Here is a 20,368-nt window from a genome sequence, read left to right as displayed (position 1 = left end):
TGCTGCCCAATTACCACTGTATGTGGGCACTCCTTTCCCCTTGCAAGGCTGGAGCAGGGAACCTGTAGGGATTGGAAGGGTACAGAGGCACTGATGCAGCTCGGGTCCTGCAGCACTGTGGTAAAGACTGTGGAGTTGAATGCTCTTCTCCTGAATTTCAAGGCAGGTGTCTTCAGCCTATGGTTGATATTTTTTGCATGCATTTTCTGTGGAAACATCCAGAGGCAGGTGCATGGTTCGGGAATAGCAGTACTGGCTGGGCTTTGTTATCCGGCTGTGCTCTGACTGCAGCTGCCCCTGGAAGGGACCGATCACTCCACTGGTGTGCCAGGCTTTTACTTGTCCTGACAAGGAGATAGGAGAAAGTGTGGGAGTCCTCCCAAAGCATATCCACATGGTTTGTCAGCACAGTGGCTTTTCCTTCCAAGACTGAAATTTGTTTGGCTTGACAGAAGTATCCAGAGACCAGAACTGCTGACTGGGTGGGTGTTGAATGTAGCTTTGCTATGTCCTTGTGTCTCTGGTCTGCTGCAAACTATCTTTCTGGCTCAGTTGTACATCTCTTGGCTCCAATATCCAGACTCAGCCATCAGGTAATCCTAGGTGTTTCCCAGAAGAGCAGGCAGCAGTATCATGGCAAGCAGGTGTGGCAGAACTGCTCCCATACAGCTTTCATCCCTTCATTCCTCCTGCAGCAGGTGGGGAAATGACTGGACTGCTTTGACTATGGTTATCTCCTAAGGATATGTCACAAGGGGTGTGTTACCCCAGGAGAAAAGGATGGTGAGACCATTATGGGAAAGGAAAGGCCTTTGGAGTGATGGAGTCAATGCCACTGGCTGCCCCGGCCTTTTCTCCTGCCTGCCCTTGGCAGGCCAGGGGAGAGGGAAGCAGGGTGGTCTTGTAGATGACTATACTCTTCAGGAATCTCCTGGCATAAAGCTTGACACTGTCTCTGGGTCCTTGGGAACCTGGGACAGGCTCCTGGCACAGCATTCTGGCAGTGCCCTTTCTGTCTAGAGTGGGACATGTGCCAGTCCAATACGAAAAGCAGAAATTATGCCATCAGTGGCACCCACAATAGTACCTGACCCAAAATAGCTTCCTAGGAAAAAACAGGGAGGCTGATTAGGTTAGACAAGCCTGAAAGAGAGCAAGAAGTCCTGCTGATGATTGACAGGTGTAGGTTTGTGGGCAGGGGCTATAAATCCCACGGGTGAGCTCTCCAGCTACCCTTTGGGGACAGACAAACGGCTGCAGGAAGCACTCAGGACCTGTCTTTGGTGAACCATGGGGCTCAGTGACCAGGAATGGCAGCAAGTCCTGACCATCTGGGGAAAGGTGGAGTCCGACCTTGCTGGCCATGGCCATGAAGTTTTAATGAGGTAGGCAAGGAACTTCAGTTCTAAGAGTAAAGCTAAGAACTTTTGATGAGAGACATGCTTGTCAGGGTTTATTTCAACAAGGTGTTTTCTTTCTTGCAGGGTGGTAGCTTTTCTATTGCTATTTTCTGTGTTAGAAGTTACTCAATGTGTAAAGTGGCTTTGCTTGTGTCTTTGCATCTCTCTATGGGTGCAGGAGCAGATCAGTGCTGCTTTTAACACATGGCTGTGCTTTGTGTCTCTGCCTCTGGTGGCCAAACTCTATTGGGATCCTCATTTCCCAGGCACTACAGTGAGAAATGCTGGAGCAAAGTGCGTGTCATGGGGCTTCAGATGCTCTGCAGAAACAATATGGGGAGGCAGAGAAGGAATGAAAGGAGAGGAACATACCCTCTGTGGCAATTTTCTTGGAATCTATTTCAGTAAAATTAACTTTAAAGTACCTGAGTGTTTTCCTCTCCCCACTTTAGTCTCACCTGGCAGAGCCCTGCCCATCCTGCTTTTTGGCCAGAAATGTGTGTGATAACGCTTGTCCACTACCTCATGATGAATTTCATGTCTGAGTATAAAATGAGGCACATCCTTCCCCTTACTTCCCTCCTCCATTATCCCGGTGTTAGAAGTGCTTATGAGGTGTCCAGCTGAGAGGACCCCATCCTCCATGTTGTCCTTGTGATCCTGACACTCAGAGTGGTGAACACCCCAGATACTGCAAAGTGGGAAAGAAAATTAGGTGGACACTGGAGCCTAGGTTGTCCCATAAGATCAGAGAGGATGCAGACTTTGAGGAGATTCTCTTCAGCTTTTCTCTTAGACTGTGCACACCCAAATGTGCTGGAAAGGTACAGACACTGAGGACAGCGGTGGGGATCTGGCACCTGCGTGGGGGATTTTCTACCCTAAGCATGGCTAAGGCAAGGAGCCCATCCCTCCATGTATATCTACTGCAAAACTTTGGCAAATGTTTTTCAAAGACGAGCCAGAGCAGGGGGCTCTTTTCTGTACCTGCTTTATCATGTCCCAGATCAGCTGCCATTTGAAGGGAAGGGAATGGAGTGGGAATGAAGTGGGTGGAAATATGATGGCTTTCCCCTCTTGTGATCCAGAGCAGGCATGCTGAAGGGGTAGCAGGAACCTGAGCCATCCTCACCCATCCATCTCTGAAGTGGCTTCTTTGGCTCTGAATTTGCCACATGCTAATAAAAGCAGTTCCAAATGGAAAAATTGACTTTTCTTACAAGTATCACAGAGTAGAGCATGGCATTAAATAAATAGATGTCACCCTATGACTTTGTGCTCCTCTGGCAACCCAGGTCTCCTCCAAGGAGTTTCTGAGGGAGGAGAGAGGCAGGGGAAAGCGGGTGAGAAAGATCAGGAACCAAATTCTTCTGTGTCTGCAATCATAGGGTTTGAGGGCACAATAAACTCTCCATCCAGATGACATTCAAGAAAACACAATCTCCAGATACAAGGGACTTGAGGCTGGGGGCTGCTTTTTATTTTTTCTTTTTTTTCCCCCCCTTTTTCCCCTTTGTTTTTGCTACGAGAAGCTTGTAGAGCTCTCATTTCCTGGCCAACAAATCATGGGCTGATAAGAGAGTTCATGTGAGAGGCAGGGGTCTATAGGCTGGCTCTCTAACAACAGTAAATTGGTGAAGACAGGCAGTTTTGTTTGCTTTTGGTCTTTCTTCACATGAATACAAGAACTCACCTCTCAGTATCGTGACTAGCCTAGGCTCTTGTCTCTGTCTTAAAACTGTTGACATAATCCAGGGGATAGGTGCCAAAGAATTATCAGAACTACATGGAAAAAATACAGACACTTCCTCTGTTGCTTTAGTTGGGGGCACTGTCTCTGTCATGACCAGAGGGAAGGGAAATAGAGAGTGGTGATCGTCTTCAGAAATGGGTAAGAAGACGGGGTTAAAGTAGATTGAGTACTCAAAGGGAGGTATGTCAGGAGCTTCTCCTCTCCAAAGTCCCTCTGCTTTTGTCCACAGACTGTTTCAGGACCATCCTGAGACCCTTGATCGCTTTGAAAAGTTCAAAGGCCTGAAGACCCCTGATGCGATGAAGGGCTCTGAAGATCTGAAGAAACATGGAGTTACTGTTCTTACCCAACTGGGCAAAATCCTGAAGGCGAAGGGTAATCATGAGGCCGAGTTGAAGCCCCTGGCTCAGACCCATGCAACCAAGCACAAAATCCCTGTCAAATATCTGGAGGTATGGAAAAGGGCAGGGAGTCTCAGTGTCTGATGTGTAGTGAATGTGTGCAAGACAGCTATGTGAGAGTTGGGCTTTCATTTACTGATGACTAGTTGGACTTCAGTGAGCTCTCCCTCAAGTCCAAGGTCTGTGTGTACAAGCAGGAGGAGACACAGAAAAAGCTCACAGTATGCAAATGGTATGTGAATATCCAAGTTTAGATTTCCCATTCCAAATACCACACACAGTCTGACCAACCCTTGGCAACAATAAACCAGCCCATGCAGCCTATGCATGCCTGGGAAACTGCATTACATAAGGACTGTCAGTGACTGGACACAGGGGACATACAGTTTTAGAGTAAGCCTTGGGGAATCCATTGCAGACCAAGACCCATAAAACTAAGTGTTATACAAACACAGGACATGAATTTGCCGTCTTAATGGATGAAGCAGACAAAAAGTGGATAGGGCCATGGTCTGCTCAAGGTTATGAAGCAGATAAGCATCAGAGCTAGGAATAGAGCCCAGTGCTTCTGCCTAGCCCAGGCTCCTTGCATAGTAGACCTCACTGTCTCTCCAGAGGCTGCAGGAAGGCCTACTGAATTAGCTCGGAGATATTTCCAGGCTCTGCAACCTATTTCTTAGTCTGGCTTTTCTGAAAATAAACCTTGAGTGTCCCTTCAGTTTTTCTTTCTCTCTTTCCTTCCTCTCAGTTCATTTCTGAAGTCATTATCAAGGTCATTGCTGAAAAACATGCTGCAGACTTTGGGGCTGATTCCCAGGCTGCAATGAAGAAGGCTCTGGAGCTGTTCCGAAATGATATGGCCAGCAAGTACAAGGAGTTCGGTTTCCAGGGTTAGCACATACGCACAAAGGAGCACCACGATGGAGAGCCTGGTCACGCATCTTTCCCCAGCGCTATTTTGGACATCTCACAACTGGCCATCTCTGATGTGTGGGAAAGCTTTGATGAGAGGCCAAGAGTCACTCCAGGCAGCATAGAGGCACTCAGAGTGATATCCGTGATAAACTGTCATTTCCTGGCTTCATGTATACAAAAGAAATATTCTGCTTTCTTAGGAAAAATAACATTAGGGGTTATCTGTGAGCTTCAGCCTATCTTATCCCCTTTCTCTCTCTCTCCCTGAAACTCAGTCTCATCTGAGAGGCAAATGGCATGGCCAAAGATGAAGGGATGTGGAGGATCAAGGGAAGTGTTGAGTGTGGTGAATGAGTGAAGGAATGACTCAAATGAGAGATGTGAGAATGGGAAGCAGGGACACAGCATCCCATTCCTCCCACAGGTGAAACAGTTAGCAGCTTACTATGGAGAGCTTCCAGCACAGTGTTACCTTGCTTTGTGGGGGTGAATGCAGCCAGTCAGTCTCCAGTGCCTGCCAGCCCTGGAGGGTTTAGTTGTTAAACTTGCATTAGCAAAACTATAAAGAGTAGTACTCCCTGTGATCTGTAGGCTTCTAGCAGCCACCACTATGTGTCTGAATGTCTGTTGCACTGAGAAGTGAAGTTCGTGTTTCTCAGAAAATAAAAATCCCTGCACCAGAATCGTGTGTTTGCTCCTGGCTGTACAAACACCCCAGTGAGAACTAGGGAGAAGGAGAAAATGGAAAGGTGTTTTGCATACATATCTGGCTGCAGAGCAACCTGCACTGTCAGTCTATGACCTGAGCAACATGTGGCATCTGTCATAGCCAGGGATTTGGGGCATTCAGATGTCACCATGGGGACATGACCTGATGACCAGACCTCACAGCACAAGATGGCAGCCTCAGCTCAGTGCCTTGGAGCTGAGAGAAGTGCTCCCTGACTAAAGGCCGTGGCCAGTGCTGTGCTGGGGGAAGGTCCCATGTTCATTTATGGGGAGGTGGCATGTGGAAGCAGCCTTTGGTCCCAGCAGCAATGCAGTGCATTGCTCTCTCCAGACACTGGAAAGGAGGGATGATCAGCTCAGGTGGAAGGCTGCAATGGCAGCATGTGTTCTAAAGACCCAAACTCTGGTCTTTGCAGCCTTTTGAATTTTTGCTGAGGTGCCTCTGCAGTGCATGCCACACTGTTTCCAGATGTACACCTGCATCCTGTGGAGGACCTTAAGGGACAGACGTAATGGCAAGGTGCCTCCCTCTGCCTGTCAGCCTCTCCCCATCCCAATACCACAAGGTTGTGGCTAGGGGAAATGCATGGAAGTGACACAGCCGCTCTTTTTCACGTGGAGAAAGTAATGTACCTTATCTCACAGAGACATTGTGAGGGCAAGCACAAGGAAGAGAAATGAGGTGCTCAGTTACAGGAGCTACTAGCAGGACCCAGTTCAAGGTACTCCCTGCTATGCTGTGTGCAGTGGAGACAGTGAAGGAGCCACCACCTCCCTTAAAAATCAATCCTGAATCAGCATGATCTGCTGTGTCTTTGGTCAGGGCAAAGGCCAAAAGAATTCAGTCTCTGAAAGGAGAAGGAACAATAAATTCCTTCCCAGCATGGTGCATATCTGATTTCTTGCTGTTTACAAATCCTCACTTTACCTCTGGGAGCTTGCTTGGTGTTTCAACCTTTCAGAGGGGGTCACAAAGGCATATGCTATCACCTAGATGAAGTTACAGCCAGGTGGTCCCTGGCTTAAGCAGTGTGCTTCATCTGACTCCAATCTAGTCTGCCTGGTTTTGTGGGGAGGGCAGTATATTTAATTAAGGTCTAGGATTGCTTGTCCAACACAATAAGATTTCCTGCCAGTGACAACAGACTCTGCTTCAGGATTAAAAGCTCTGCTACAGCAGCTGCCTCCATCAGTCTGAGTGGGACTGGAGTTGTCTAGATATTTTTATGTAGAGGAGTGTGGTGGAGGAGGGAGAGTTTGCATGTGTGTTGTGCCTAGTTACCGGTTATTAGGTACCTGGACTAAATGTCAGTCCCTTGGGAGCACTGACCTTCTCTCTGCTTGCCTCACCCCACTGTGTCAGTGCACTAGGGACCATCCTTAAATCTGCTGGTCAGATGTAGGGCCTGACAGAGGTTTTCTGGTTGTGCCTATGGCTCAGTGAAGATGTGCAAGCCGAGATGAACCAGCACGTTTGGGTACCAACAACAGTGAAGGTAACTCCAGCAGGCTCAGTGATTTGGGATGTTTGTGGTGAAATCCACACCTCTGCACCTTTGCTACTCTAGGCACAGAGTATGCCCTTGGCCAAGTCCTGACAGAACTGCAGGGATGTATGTAATTCCCACAGAGCCTATAAAACTACTGCAATGGCCCCTGCTTTAAGGGCAGGGGAAGTGTCCTAGAGCAAAGGGGATGGCAGGGAAAGGATTTTTTAGCTCCGTGCTGTATTGATTCAGAGTCTTTGTTGGACCCTTTCACTCTGCTGCTAGCACGTAAAGCTTTTCTGGTTCATATATGGGACAAAGTTCTTTTGTGGAGATAAACAATATCAGCGCAAGCCCAAACATTTTCCTCCTTCCTTTCCAGGAATAGCTTTACATCAGGTGGATGGGTCCCAGGGACTTGTCTCCAACCCCCTCCCTGCTGGGACCATGTGGTGTCAGTCACACGATGGGATGTGGATTGTGTGGCTGCCAGCCTCCTTGCTCCAGCACGTACGCACCGACTGCAGCCAGGTCGGGCCTGTGGCCCCTCACCCTGCTGCGGTTTCCATTGCATGGCAGAACTCCCCATGGCACCGAGCCAGTGACCTGTCTGAGCTCTCTTGGGCTTCAGTGTCAGACACCAGCCACTCATCAGAATCCCAGATGAGGGGAGCAGGCCCTTGCTGTGCAAATGAGCTGTCAGCCCCAGCCAGGGTGCAACAACACTGCAGGCTGTGGTGCCTGTCCGCCTTGTCTTTCCCTCTGCCTGCTGATCCTGCCTGACTCCAATACACCTGCCAGCGTCAAGTGGCATCACAGAACAAGTGCTGGGACCATACTATTAATCCTGTGACCTGTCTCTTGGTCACCTCAGTGGGAGAAAGGGATAGGGCTCCGATGACTAATTATTTTAAATATTTAGCACATTAACGTGAAGCTTGTGACATTCTTCATATTTGCATCTCCCTGCAGGGCTAATGGGAGGAAAGGGCAGGGATGTTTCTAATCCTTGTAATAGTCACTGAACAGATAAGTCTGGTTTCTGAGAATTGAAGCACAGACAGTGCCTGAAGGATGTAATGCTTATATGATATTAACTTAATAAAGAGACAAATGCTCACCTATACTACATACTTTCAGATGAGGATTATTTTTGTCATGACCCCTATTGTTTCTACCACCTGGCCAAAACCTGTCCTGTGTGTTATGCCACTTAGAAAAAGAGGTAGTGGAACCAGGTGGTTTTTTTTGATGTAGACATGCTTGCCCATAATATTTTTTCTAGAAGGTTCATGGCATCAGAGCATGTCCTCCTTCCTGGACTCATTCATCTCAGGTTTGCTCAAGGCTGCTTTTCTAGGCTGTGCAGGGCTTAACAATCAGAGTCTGTATTGCTTCTCAGACTGAGCACACACACACACACACACACACAGACACAAACATATATCTGTACACAAGCACCAGCTTCAAAACACACATCATAGCAAAGCCCATCTGTCTAAGTCCTTCAGATTCCAGCATTCTTCACCTGAGAGGATGATATATATGAGTTCTCACATTGTGTTCAAATGAAGTGCAGCCTTGAAATAGCTAAGGTCTAACCAAGTGAGAAGACAGAGTACACGAGGACAGAACAGCTGGGGAATACTGGTGGGTAGCAGGGCTGTTAAATTTCACAAAGTTGTGCCAACAGAGTCAAGGAAGTCACCTGGAACTAAGTAAGTGAGAAGAAAAAGCCCAATCAGCCTCTTTTATCCAACAGCCTAATAAATGAGAATTCATGAACATAAAAGAGTCACAACAATACAGCATTCTTAACCAGAACATAAATCCCTCCCTCTCCTGTGATCATAGGCACAACAAGTCCATCTCCCAGTCCTGTGACTTCTATAAAATCCTTATCCAAATGCCAGTAAAGGTGACCTTGTGGCTTTTTAAAGCAGTACTTTATAGTCACTTGACTGCACTTTACCAAAGTCCTTTCCCAGTTTGGCTTTCATCTCCTGAAAATAAACAAACAGAACAGGCTGCCTCCACCTTTCTCTCCAGCCCTGTAGTGACCACCCGTGATAAGCCATGTCAGACAGGCAGGTCTGGGGCTCTCCTGGGCAAGGCAAGGCAAGCCCTGGCATGGGGCATGCCAGCATAGCTGGTAGTTGCATGGACAGGGCAATGTGTATTTAGGATGGGGACAGATACATACTGGTGTGTATCTTAGCTGCACCTTATGTCTGGAGGACAGCTTAAAGGAAATTATGCCTGTTTCCCACTTCCCTTCTCTAAGGAAAGCTAAGTATGAATGCAGCTGCTGGTTGCCTGATCTTATTTTAGATTGTCCTTAAAGCAGGTTCAAATGTTCAAGTGTTAGAATAGATTTGGGTGGAATACCTTCTGGATTATTAGAACTTAACTCTCTATGTCTCCATGCTTAGCTTGTGGATCTTCTGTTACTTCCCAGTATATATCATTAATGGTGCTTTTATTAAGTTTTTATATCTTCTGTCCTCCCTTAACATGTTTCCTTATTCAAGATAAATTCCAGCATCCAAGCTCCCACCAGAGGGGTGGAAAATTCCTGGAGCTAATACCCTCACAAAGATCTGGGATTGCTTTGCTCAGGGCTTTCATGACATCAGGCTTGTCCTCTTGGCAAGCTTTGGGGTTATCTGGAGAGTTAGCTGATACAGTGTCAAAGCGAGTCTGTGTTTTTTCACTCAGCTGGATGAATAGTCTGGTGCCCTTTGAGGGATGCCATGGATTAACTGTGAGTTGGTTGGGTATAAAGGAGTAAAAATACCACAGAGTTTTGTGTAAAGCAGCCATATGGTGTCCCTGCAGAGTCTGCGGCTGAGCAAAGCATTTGCACCAGTCACGCTCAGACAAGCTGTCCAGAGATGGTGGAAAAGGAGGCAGAGCACACCAAGAGCCACACTTGCAGCCCTCAGCTCCCCCTCTGAGGGCAAATGAATCTGTGGGGTTTGTAAAGAAGAAAGAAAAATTAAATACAGGTGGGAAATAGAGGCACAACTGTTTCCCCCCCCACGGCTATTTACTCTATTAGTGCCTTCTGAAGAGCAATAGCATCATTCTGACAACACTTCTGCTGTAATGCAATGGAGGGAGTTTCCTATCTCAAGCTGCTAATTGGTGTGCTTTTGTATGGGAAGAAAGATGGAGTATTCTCATGGTGCTACGATTATGGATGTGATGCTTTCAAAAAGCTGGCCCATAAATCATGAGAAAAACTTTTTGCACATTTTGTTTTTGCCTTGATAATAGCACGTTTTGCTAACTCAACTAATTTCCCAGCTAATTTTAGCATCTCACATTTAAGCTGGTGTCCCTATGTCTTTTGCTATGTTCCCTCTACAGATGAGAAATGATTACTCAGTGCATAAAGTCGTCAATTATTTTCCTTTTCAGTCAAAATCCTCTGTCCTGAGATGGAGTTCTTCATAACAGTCAAAAATTGCTAGCTCATAACAAGAAGAGTAATTAGAAAAGAATTCTTAACATATTCCCTACTATGTTTTTTCTAGTTGAGCAGAGTCATAGCTTCCTTATCTGTTTTATATCAGAAACTTGTTGACTGTAGGTGTCATCTGGGACAAACTCTGTTCTAATTTCTAATGGTAATTAAGAACTCTGTTTCATCCAGTTTAAAGTTCTCAGTCTGTAAAATACTGAAACAGCACACCTCTTACAATATGCCTGAGTAATTTGTTCTACTGTTCTTATCACAGACCTTAGTTAGAGATCTGTCTGTGTTTTCCATCTACAGTACCGTGCAATTAAGCCCATTTTAGAGGGTAAACTGAGGCAGAGAGGCACGAGCACATTGTTTTCAGGCTTTTTTCATTCAGCTGTCCGCTAGGCCAGGCTGCTGACTGCAGGGCAGTGGATGTTTGTGATCTTTTCGTGTAGGAAAACATGTGAAGTTGTGCCATCTGCCAGTGAGCAGTTCTTGCTTTGAAGTGGTTGTGTTTTAGCAGTTGTCAAAGGACATCCTGTATATAGACGTGCAGTCACAATGCGGGTGCAGTGTAAATTACAGGCAGATTACAGATGCTGCATGCAAAATGGAGCAGTCTAAGGACTTTGGGGCTGAACTTGACATGAAGTTGTCTGGGGATGAACTATGAACTATGGTAGCACTTGGGAGATTGCTAATCTTCTCACTTCCAAAGAGAAGAAGACTCCCAGACTGAAATAATAAAGGACATGGATATCTAAATATGTCACCAGAAGAAGAGAGGTCCCTAAATCCTCGTGCATGAACTTCAGATTTTCCTGTGTAATTATGCACATGCTTGCAATTTAATCTGTAATCCCCTCCTTGATTTCTAACATTTTGCCACCATCTTGGGTGGGACTAAGCCATCCAGGGTTTCTTTGCCTAATTTAATTTATAATCCACAGAAGTGACCATCTTCTGCCTATCTTGGCAGATCCAGTCATATTTTGCCTAATCTGGCCTCCAAAAAATGCTGTTCCAGTTACCACTGTCCAATAGCGTGATTAGTGAACAAGGTTCAGGTGCATGCCTGTTACACATAAATAACTCAGCTCATAAGCCTTTTAAAAATGAGCTGTGCCTTTCCATTTTGAAAAGGGCTTGCCTTCAGGAGACCAGGTTTCGGTGATGGATCCCTGCCTGATTGGATTGTGTGCCTAGTCTCTAAAGGAGTAGGCTTTAAAAAAGAAACAAAAAACCCACTGCTGGTTTTCATACTGCAACATATGACTGGATGAATCCTTTTAAACCACCAGACTCTCTATTGGTGTGCCAGAGTCTTGGGCAAGTGGCTCAGCCTGGAGTATTTCTACTCCAGCAACCAGGGCTGTCTAAAAACCTTCATACACCTTTGAGGATGTTACTGTCTTAATGGGACCACTCCTTCCCAAGGGGGTCCTCTTTGAGAAGAAAAATGGAGAGTGGAGGGAGAAGATACTTCTGTGCCTAGCATTAAATGACATATTGTAAAGCATGAGATATCTGCTTGGGAACAGCCTCTGTGACAGCCTGCTGTGTGGTGTTCAGAGAGTCTGGGGTTGTTTTTCCTGCAAGCTATGCTTCCAACCTCTCCTCCCACCTCATTGACAGTAACATCTGGATTTACCCTCACTCACAGCTCTCTCTGAAAGAGTGTGAGTGCAACAAGAGAAAGAGGGTTTTCTTTCCTTATTGCTCTGATTTGAGGATAGCTTGCAGCTGTGCCTGGCTGGTAGGAATGTACAGATTTCATGGAGGACAGTTGAGAAATATTTCCTTTCCTGACTGCATCACATCCCTGTTCATACACACACTGGCTCATAACTGGGAGGTCTTCAGTTCCAATTCTTCTGGCAACATACAGTAGGGAAAAAAACAAATGGAGGAAATGCTTTTTCTTTCTGTCTATGGTCAGGTTGGAGATGGACAACACTGCATCACCATCAGTAAGGGGGTTAATTAAGGAGAAAAGTGTGTTAGAGCCTCTCAGCATTGGAAATAGACCAAAATAGAGTACGTGCTGCAGAGTACAGCATCCTTTCAAGTACTGGTGTTGGTGAGATAGGAGATAGTACACACTAGAGAGTGTCTATTGAGAGAGAGGAGAGACAGATCACTTGTATCTTGAGGGCAGAGCATCTTAGAAATAAATTTAGAGAATAACCTTTCTTTGGGCATTTAATTTCCCTCCCGTTGGAAGTGCTTACCCGCAGTTACCTACAATTAGTTCTGTGATGAAAGCCCATGTGTGTGGGTGTGTGTATGTACAGCACAAAGGCTATAGTTAACACACAGAACTAAATGTTTTGTTCCAGAGCCCCAAACGTACACAGCCTCTCAATACTCATCAATTTCAGTGGGTGTGAGACCTTTCAAAGACCTGGATTCATACAGAAAATTCTTTGCCACAGGCTTAGGATTAGTGATTTCTTTCTGCTCACGATGCAGTACAAACTTGGAAATCAGCTCTGCATCTATTCATCAGCTGAAGTATGAGCCCCTTTTATTAGTGCCTTTTGTGGCAATAACTGTAATCTATTTAAAGCCTTCAAACTGCAATTCCCCACAGCAGATGTAGTGGAAGCAGATATCCATGGAAATCAAAATGAGCTTGTGTTGCTGTGCAAAGGGTGGGCTCTATTCTGCTCAGCAACAGTTACCCAGTTCCTGCCACATGGGCTTTGGCTCCTTCTTTGGTGTTTTGGGCTTGGTGCTAGGTTTCCTGGGGAAATGTTGCTGCCATTTACAGTCCCTGCTGCATATTCAGTCTCTTTGATTTCTCCCCCTTACAGGGGAGAATTCAAAGAGGAGACACTGCTCTTCTTGTAGCCAAGCTCTGCATCCTCAAAGATGTAATGGCTAAATCCATGTGATATGACTGTCAGCCATGGTCCCCTGTTAACAGCAGCAAACTCATTCTCATCTCAGCAAGTGGTCCTTAAACAAGAACTATGAAGCTGCTATAGGTGGGTAAGTGTGGCAGGAAACAGCCAGATACTTTTATTTGGGAAGCTGTTGACATGCTTTGGTTTGTTTGGATTTTTGTTTTTTTTCTTAATGAACCATTTTATTTACTTAACAAGTTATTTAACAAGTGCATCCTCTGCACTTGGCTGATTGGTGTCAGAGCTGGCCAAGTGCAGGGTTTCTCTGCCTGGCAGGATACCATAGATGGCTACTAAGAATTCTGGATAGGAAATTTTTTAGTACAATTTACTGTGTAAACCAAGGCTCATACTTACAAGAGTTGTTCCCTGTTAGGCTGTTCTTATTGGAGTGGAACTGGAGCAAACTGAGAAAAGAGCAAAAGATGCACTAGGTATGCCTGAGAAGGCAGAGTGGTGTCCTTGCAGTGCGTATTGACCCTTGCAGGAGTGGTCAAAAGTCCATACAAAACCCTGGAAAATCCACACAGGTACCAAAACTATTCAATATTAGTACAATTTAATAGTAATGGCACAGGTAGTGGGATGAAGTCATCCTCAGCAGTTCTGCAGATGACACCAAGCCGAGTGGTGCAGCTGACATACTAGTGGCAAGGGATGATACCAAGTTCTGCTCCACTCTTAAGCTGTATGCTGTTGTGCCCTCAGAAGACTGTTCTATGGAGGAATTCATGCAACTCCCCAGTACAGTCTAAACTAGTTGTCATTAAATGCCTTGTTCATTTGCTTACTTTTCCCTGAGTAATTGGGATTTGGCCTGCAAGAAAGACAGAGATGGGAAGCAAATTTACCCACCCACACTGAAGAGAGACTGTAAATGATGACATTAGTCAAGTAGCAGTTTGAGTCATGTTTGGTACCACAGCACAGCTGGGTCAAGAAGAAATCCCCTGGGAAACTGAGCAAAGAAATATGGGAAAAGAAAAAAAAAAAAAGCACTTTAACTAGCACTGACTAGTTCTTCTTTCTTGTCATTATTTCCTTGGGATGTTGTCACATGCATTACTGGAGGAGATATTGTTTGGTGCAAGTAGGAGGGATTTCTTCCTTCCAACTCTTCATTAAATCCTAAAGTTCTTTTCAAACAAAGATTGCTATAAAGCTGTGATTCCTGGTTCAGACTCTTTCTTCCATTCAGTTAATTGTTACTGTCCAATGTCCCAGATGTGAAACAGCTGGTCACACAGAAGCATCTAGCCAGATGTTGGAGATCTGATCAGACACTGAAATGAGAACTGGAACTGGGGAAAGGACATTTATATCTTCAGATTCAACCTGCTTCTTTATTAGAGACATAGTAGTTGGCTATGTCATTCCACATTCAGATGACTGGCTTCAGAGTTTCATGTAGAGCATTTTCCCCAGCCCTCAACAAGACATCATTTATCCAAAAAGAAAAAAATCCTTCCTCAGTGAAAACCTTTTGATCCATTTGAGGAATTAACTTTATTATAATTGATGGATGAATGACTGAGTATTAGGACAAAGCACAAGAGACCAAAGATAAATAGTCTGTGCTCTGTAGACAACCTTGCTGAGCTGACATTTGCTGCCAGCAAGAGTTGCACTAATAAGATAAAATTATCTTATCCAATAAGATAAAATGAATCTGTTTCACTCCCCATGAATGTAAAAAAAATAAGATCATGACTACCATTCCTTAAGTCACCTGTCTTCTGCTGGAGGTTCACCTTTGCATTGATGTAACTATTACAGAAGACCACATCCAGCTTTGTAGTGCAGCTTCTAAAGTTCCTCTAGAAAAGCTGTGTGTAAGCACAGCCTGCCTGATATGCAGCTGTTGACTCCTGCTGTTTTTCTTGTAGGCTTAACCCGCTTCAGAAAGGGACAGTCACTTCAATCAAGGACAGACTTTGCTCATTTGCTTCCAGATGCTCCATCCTGTTGCACAAGGTAATGTGACATGATTTCATTACATTGGTCTCATACTCAACACAGCTTTAAACTGTACAGAAGCAACCAGTCAGACACAAAATACAGTCAAATGGATCTACTTGTTCTTCACATAACTCCTTCGGGTAATTGTGCAAGCCAGTGTGCTCTATCTGTAGGACTAGGCACCATGACACAAAGGACTTCAAAGAGTGATTCTAGCAAGTAAAAGGTTTCAATATAGGAGGTAGCTTGTCTTACAGGACAGCCAGAGAAAGGAGATAAGCACTACAACAAAAATGGATTCAGTTGCAGAAAATTACCCCAAATGACACACTTGAGATGAGCTTCATTGTGAGCTTAACTTGAAGTTTATGGAAGGGAAATTCTTCAGCCATGCTGTATTGAAGAGCAGAAAAAATGACCTCAGATGATCACTACTACTTTCTAAAGAAAAAAAAAAATCTATTTTTCTAATATAATCTGAGGAGCACTTAGTTATACATAAGATGTAGTGGTTGATACTGTCACAAAAGACTTCCCGCATTTTGGTAGATATAATGGGTTGGATTGTCACATTTCCAGTCAAGCCAAACAGCATCAAACCATTCCCTGGGAAAAGTTCAAATGCAAATGGTCATAATCTGTCAGCTATGACTCATTGCATCAAGTCCAGTGACTAAGAAGGTCAAGAACAATTAATTCAGAAATGAAGGTACCAGAGCTTTCAGTTCTGCTGCTGCACTTCAGGACCATGCCTGGAATAAAACTTGAGAACTCATTTCACAGTTGTGTCTTCCTGAGCTTGGGGATCATCATTGTTTCTCAAAATGTGAACCAAGCACCCTGAGGTGAGCTACAGAGGACAGTAGCTGCCTGCCAGCTGCTCACAAGGACTTTTATTTTGCCTTCCCTCTTCCTTTGACCAGAATTTCCATGATTGGTCATGGAAACCTTCCTGCAATTCTGCCAAGGCAAGCTGCCCATAGATGAAGACCTTAGCGCTATCCAATTTCCCAGCTGAGAATTTTCCCACCTGGCATATGCAGCAAAGGAATGGTTACTCAGGCTTTTCGTTACCAGCACACCACCTGACTTCACAGCAGTTAAAGCAGGGGATTTAACAAACTGACATTTGTTGATTTGAAGTGTGTTTTGTCAGAAAACTCCTCCCTGGCCCGCTGGCAGAGCTGGGCCGCCGGGAGCCGCACAAGCATTCTCAGCCTTGCGGCCGAGGGGCTGCAGTGCCCTGCCTCGGGGTGTGTGAGGGGTGGGAGCCGCGTTTCAGGGCCGCTCAATCCCGCTGCTCGGGGGTCATCACTGCCGCCCAACTCCCCCACCCTTCAAATAATCCAGTTCCTCAGAATTCTGCGTTTTACTCAGGAATTTGCATTTTGGTGGCAGCACCCCGGGGCGGGATGCAGCGGGCTCTGGGCACAGGCGGAGGCCCCGGTGCAGACATGGCGCGGGCCGTCACTGAGGGGAAGCGCCACGAGATGGCGCCATGGTGCCTCGGCCCCCGCCGAGGGGGGCGGGTGAGTGTTTCGATTGTTTCTTCTTTTTTTTTTTTTTTTTTTTTTTTTTTTTTTTTTTTTTTTGTTGTTGTAATTGGTTTGTTTTCTGTTTGGCTTCTTCCCCCCTTCCCCCCCACTTCTCCCCCATCGTCTCCCACAGACAGTCAGGGGAGCTGTGCAGAGCTGTGGGTGAGGATGGATGGCGGGGGCTGTGCAGCGCAGAGCAGCGGTGGGATCCCGACTGCCTGCCATGGTGGAGGAGTGTGAGGGATGCTCCTTGGATAGCCCCCGCCAAGGAAAACATGCTCTCCCATCCTTTTGCTGCTCCCACACATATCCCTAGCCCCTCTCCTCACCCGCAAGAGAGGGCCAGTGTGCTGACACACAGTGTGTCTCAATTCTATATTGAGCATGGTGAAGGAGAATTCAGTCTCCCCTCTCCTCCTTCCATGCTCTGGCACCCACTTGCACCTCCATCTGCCCCACTGGCCTCTCCTGAGTTTTTGGTTGCCCTGTACCAAAGGCTCAGGCATTTGCAGGTGAAGGACAACGAAATGCAAGAGGGTGGAAATCCTGATGAAACCCAGTGCCAAACCAGCTGGACAACTCCAGCCCAACACTCTGGCAAAACATGCTCTTCCAGGAGGCTTTTCAGTTTCTGGAGGCCTGAGAAGGATGGGGAGCCTCCTCTCCATCAAACCCCAGCATTTAGTGAAGAGTAGTAGTCCTGAGCCATTGAACATGCATAAGCCGAGAAGAAAGATGTGGCACCAAAACAGACCAAGAAATCACACCTGCTGACATGAACCTGCTCCAAATGGCTTTCTCTTCCTCCATGTGTCCCGTTGTCTTCATCAACTCTGAGGAATGATTTTCCATGAAGCTGTAGGGATCTCTGCTGGGCAGAACAATCTGTTTTGTGAACTGATTATTTTTTCCCCATTACAGGTAATTTGTTTGACTGTTGGATGAACTTCAGCAGGGGTATAAACTATTTCATTGCACTAACCTCTCATCTGAAAACCTTTCACTTCTCTTTTTCTTCTCTTCTTTATTTCTCTGTCCTTAAGAGCACTGAAAAACTCATAGGGCCTGCTTAGTGTTGGATCTTCTGAGCTCTGCAGCTTCCCTTATAAACAGATCTTAAGTCTATTGAATTACAATGGCATGAAAGGCTTTGAGACAAAAGATGGAGTGGAAAATGTGATAGCTGTTCTGCAATTAAAAAGAAATAAAAAATAAATAGCAGATTCTGTTCTTTCTGTATTGGGGGCTTAGTGTGTAGGAATTTACAAACTCAGTTAAAAATAAACCAACCCCAAACTACTTTGCATGAAATGTCAATTAAAAAAAAAAAAAAGGAAATCTTCTAAACTGTAGGAAACAAAATGATTTTTGGAAGCATCTTTTCCCTTAATTGGACATCTATTTCTAGTTGGAGTCATTTGTGCATGGAATCCAGCTGTATGGCTTTTGTTTGGCAGTGAAATGATCAGTTCCTGAAAGTGTGAACATCATGTGGAGAACCCCATCCATGCCTTGAAAAGGACTCCTGCCAGAACAGGGCTTTGTTGGCAGTGTCAGGGGGTGCAGAGTCAAGGTATGTTGTAATCCCTAATTGTATGTATTCACAAAATGGCCTCTTAACAGTACTGCTGGCTTTGTGGGTTGGAGTTAGTGCCCCAAGAAGGGCGTGGAAGTCCATGTACCAGCCTAGCCCAGGATCTGCTGCTTTTAAGAGAGGCCAGAGGAGGTGGGTCTGGGTGTAGGCAGGACAGGCACAGGGCACAGCTCCCCTTGCCTCTGCCAGGGCTGTTGAAGCTGGCTGGGGCTCCTGACAGGCTTTGGCTGGGGGCTGATGACTAATGCTGGGATGAGCAGCTACTGCTCCAAGTACTCTCTTTCCCCTGAATGACTGCAGGAGCATCTGTGCCTACCCCTAAGAGCTCTCTCCCAGTCCTCCATCGCCTTTTATGTTCTCTCCCCTTAAGGTTTCCTTTCTCGCATCAAAATTCAACTGTCCAGGCTCCTTATCCTACAGATGTGAAAGCTCATGACACTCCAGTGATATGGCTCTTTTAAAAGTCCAGTCCAACCCCACTGCAAGCCTCCCCTATTCCCTTCCTCCACTCAGATATCACTGCCATCAGTGGAAGTGGTGAGGGCTCACTGTTGTTTGACTTTGGGGTGTTAGGGCTCCCCTGGATCCTTTTGCAAGCGCTCCTAAGCCTCACAGTGCCTATTTCAGCAATATTATCAGCCAAGTTTGGCAGAAGGTGGAACCCATGCCATACAGGTAAGTCTCTGTCTCACTCCAGACAAGTCCTGCCTCCAAATGCACTGAATAACCACTGGGCAACACAGATATTTCTGTCACATCCCTGTCTGAGGTATAATTCCTGTTCTTCATTCGCAACCAGGTAAGATTTAGGACCTTCCAACCCCCCTTTTAACTCCATAACATCCAATTTAACCCTTCACAGCATGTTAACACAGCTCCAATTCCCAGACATGCTCAAGCTTTGGAGAGATTCCAGTTAAATTCTTTGCAGTTCCACACCATTTCTAGCTACCGCATGTCACCTCTTCTTAGGCCAACATTTAGCAGAAGACTTCTCCATCAAGCTTCCAAGATGTTGGCTGTCAACATGCAGACATGGAAACCGGCCTCCCACTTCTCTCCTTCTTCCTTCCCTTCCTCTCTACCATGCTGCAGAGTCCCCTGGGCTCCTGCCATGTGGAAATAATTCCATAAAAACAATCTAGCTGTCTCTGGCAGATGGATATGGATGACCTGCTTTCACAGAGACCCTCCACAACTAGTGCAGTTTCCTGGTATAACCCTCACCCCTTCACCCTGTGGTGTTTCACTACCAAGGCACCACATAGTGGTTCTAAAAACCAGCCTACCTTTTCTCTTCCCCTCCTTAAACTAGACAATTTCTTTTTCATAAGAAGTAAAAGCAGCCATGAAGCCATGAGTCCTTCAAGGAAAAGATGTTTTCCTCTCCTCCTCCTTCCACCTACATGGCATTAATCTTAGGCTGTATTTCTCAAGTTTGATTTGAAGTAAGCTTCTTGCTGCTGGCAGAATCTGCCTCCGCGCCCTCTCTGCTCATTCAGTGAGTGACACTAATCAGTGGTGTGGGAGGTAGGGACAATATCAAGTACCAAGGCGATTGACAAGCCTCACTCAGAAAGTACATGTACCCCAAAAAGTACATGAGGGTGAAATAGGGTGGATCAGTCAATCTCTTTGTATCATTGCCCATTGCTGGGACAGTTTTTCATTTAAATTAATAGTTCACTGAGAAGAGAAGAAGAAAAAAAGCAGGTTTTCCACCCAAAAGGCCCTATTTGTTGAAATTGTTGAAGATTTTAGAGTGTTTTTGGGTTTTTTTTCTCCTGTTAAATGAGAAAATGCCTCCATGTTAATCACAATATGGAATCTACATGAAAAATCAGATCCTGCTGGGCAGGAAAAGATCCTCTGAATTATCTCAGTGGGAGAGCTGACACTAATTTACTGCTGTTGTGCACCAAGTACTTCTGATGCAAAAGATGAATGGAGCTGAAAGTTTGTAACTTGACTTGCATGTACATTTAGGCTTTTTCAATAGCATCAGCTGTGCAATGTAAATTGGCATGAGATCCTTGACTCATGGTTAGAGTCAGCAACCTAGCCCTGCCCTCACACCTCATTTCTTTTTGAGCAGTCTTCTTTTTCTCCTCCCCATTACATATACTTTTTGCTACTCCAGAGCCCTAGACTTAGAAATGTGCTGCTATTTCTCTGCTGTACTTTCCAAAAATGTGAGTTTTATGCCTGTTGTGGTTT

The 20,368-nt window shown here is 45.6% G+C and overlaps 1 protein-coding gene and 1 long non-coding RNA gene across 2 annotated transcripts; both read left to right on the top strand.

Moving 5' to 3' along the window:
• The first annotated feature begins 1,216 nt into the window (after window positions 1-1,216).
• LOC131591858 (myoglobin) lies at window positions 1,217-5,152 on the top strand. Its single transcript, XM_058862958.1, has 3 exons — window positions 1,217-1,385; window positions 3,383-3,605; window positions 4,303-5,152. The coding sequence occupies exons 1-3, from the start codon at window positions 1,291-1,293 to the stop codon at window positions 4,447-4,449; spliced, it is 465 nt and encodes a 154-aa protein (XP_058718941.1). The 5' UTR covers window positions 1,217-1,290; the 3' UTR covers window positions 4,450-5,152.
• A 4,450-nt stretch (window positions 5,153-9,602) lies between these two features.
• LOC131591903 (uncharacterized) lies at window positions 9,603-17,748 on the top strand. Its single transcript, XR_009280482.1, has 4 exons — window positions 9,603-9,693; window positions 14,950-16,551; window positions 17,070-17,478; window positions 17,601-17,748. It is a non-coding gene; the product is annotated as an uncharacterized LOC131591903 (long non-coding RNA).
• Window positions 17,749-20,368: the final 2,620 nt, after the last annotated feature.

Source organism: Poecile atricapillus, chromosome W, assembly GCF_030490865.1.
Source record: "Poecile atricapillus isolate bPoeAtr1 chromosome W, bPoeAtr1.hap1, whole genome shotgun sequence".
Lineage (NCBI taxonomy): Eukaryota > Metazoa > Chordata > Aves > Passeriformes > Paridae > Poecile > Poecile atricapillus.
Note: the sequence above shows the minus strand (reverse complement) of the source record. Positions and strands in the feature narration are given on the sequence as shown.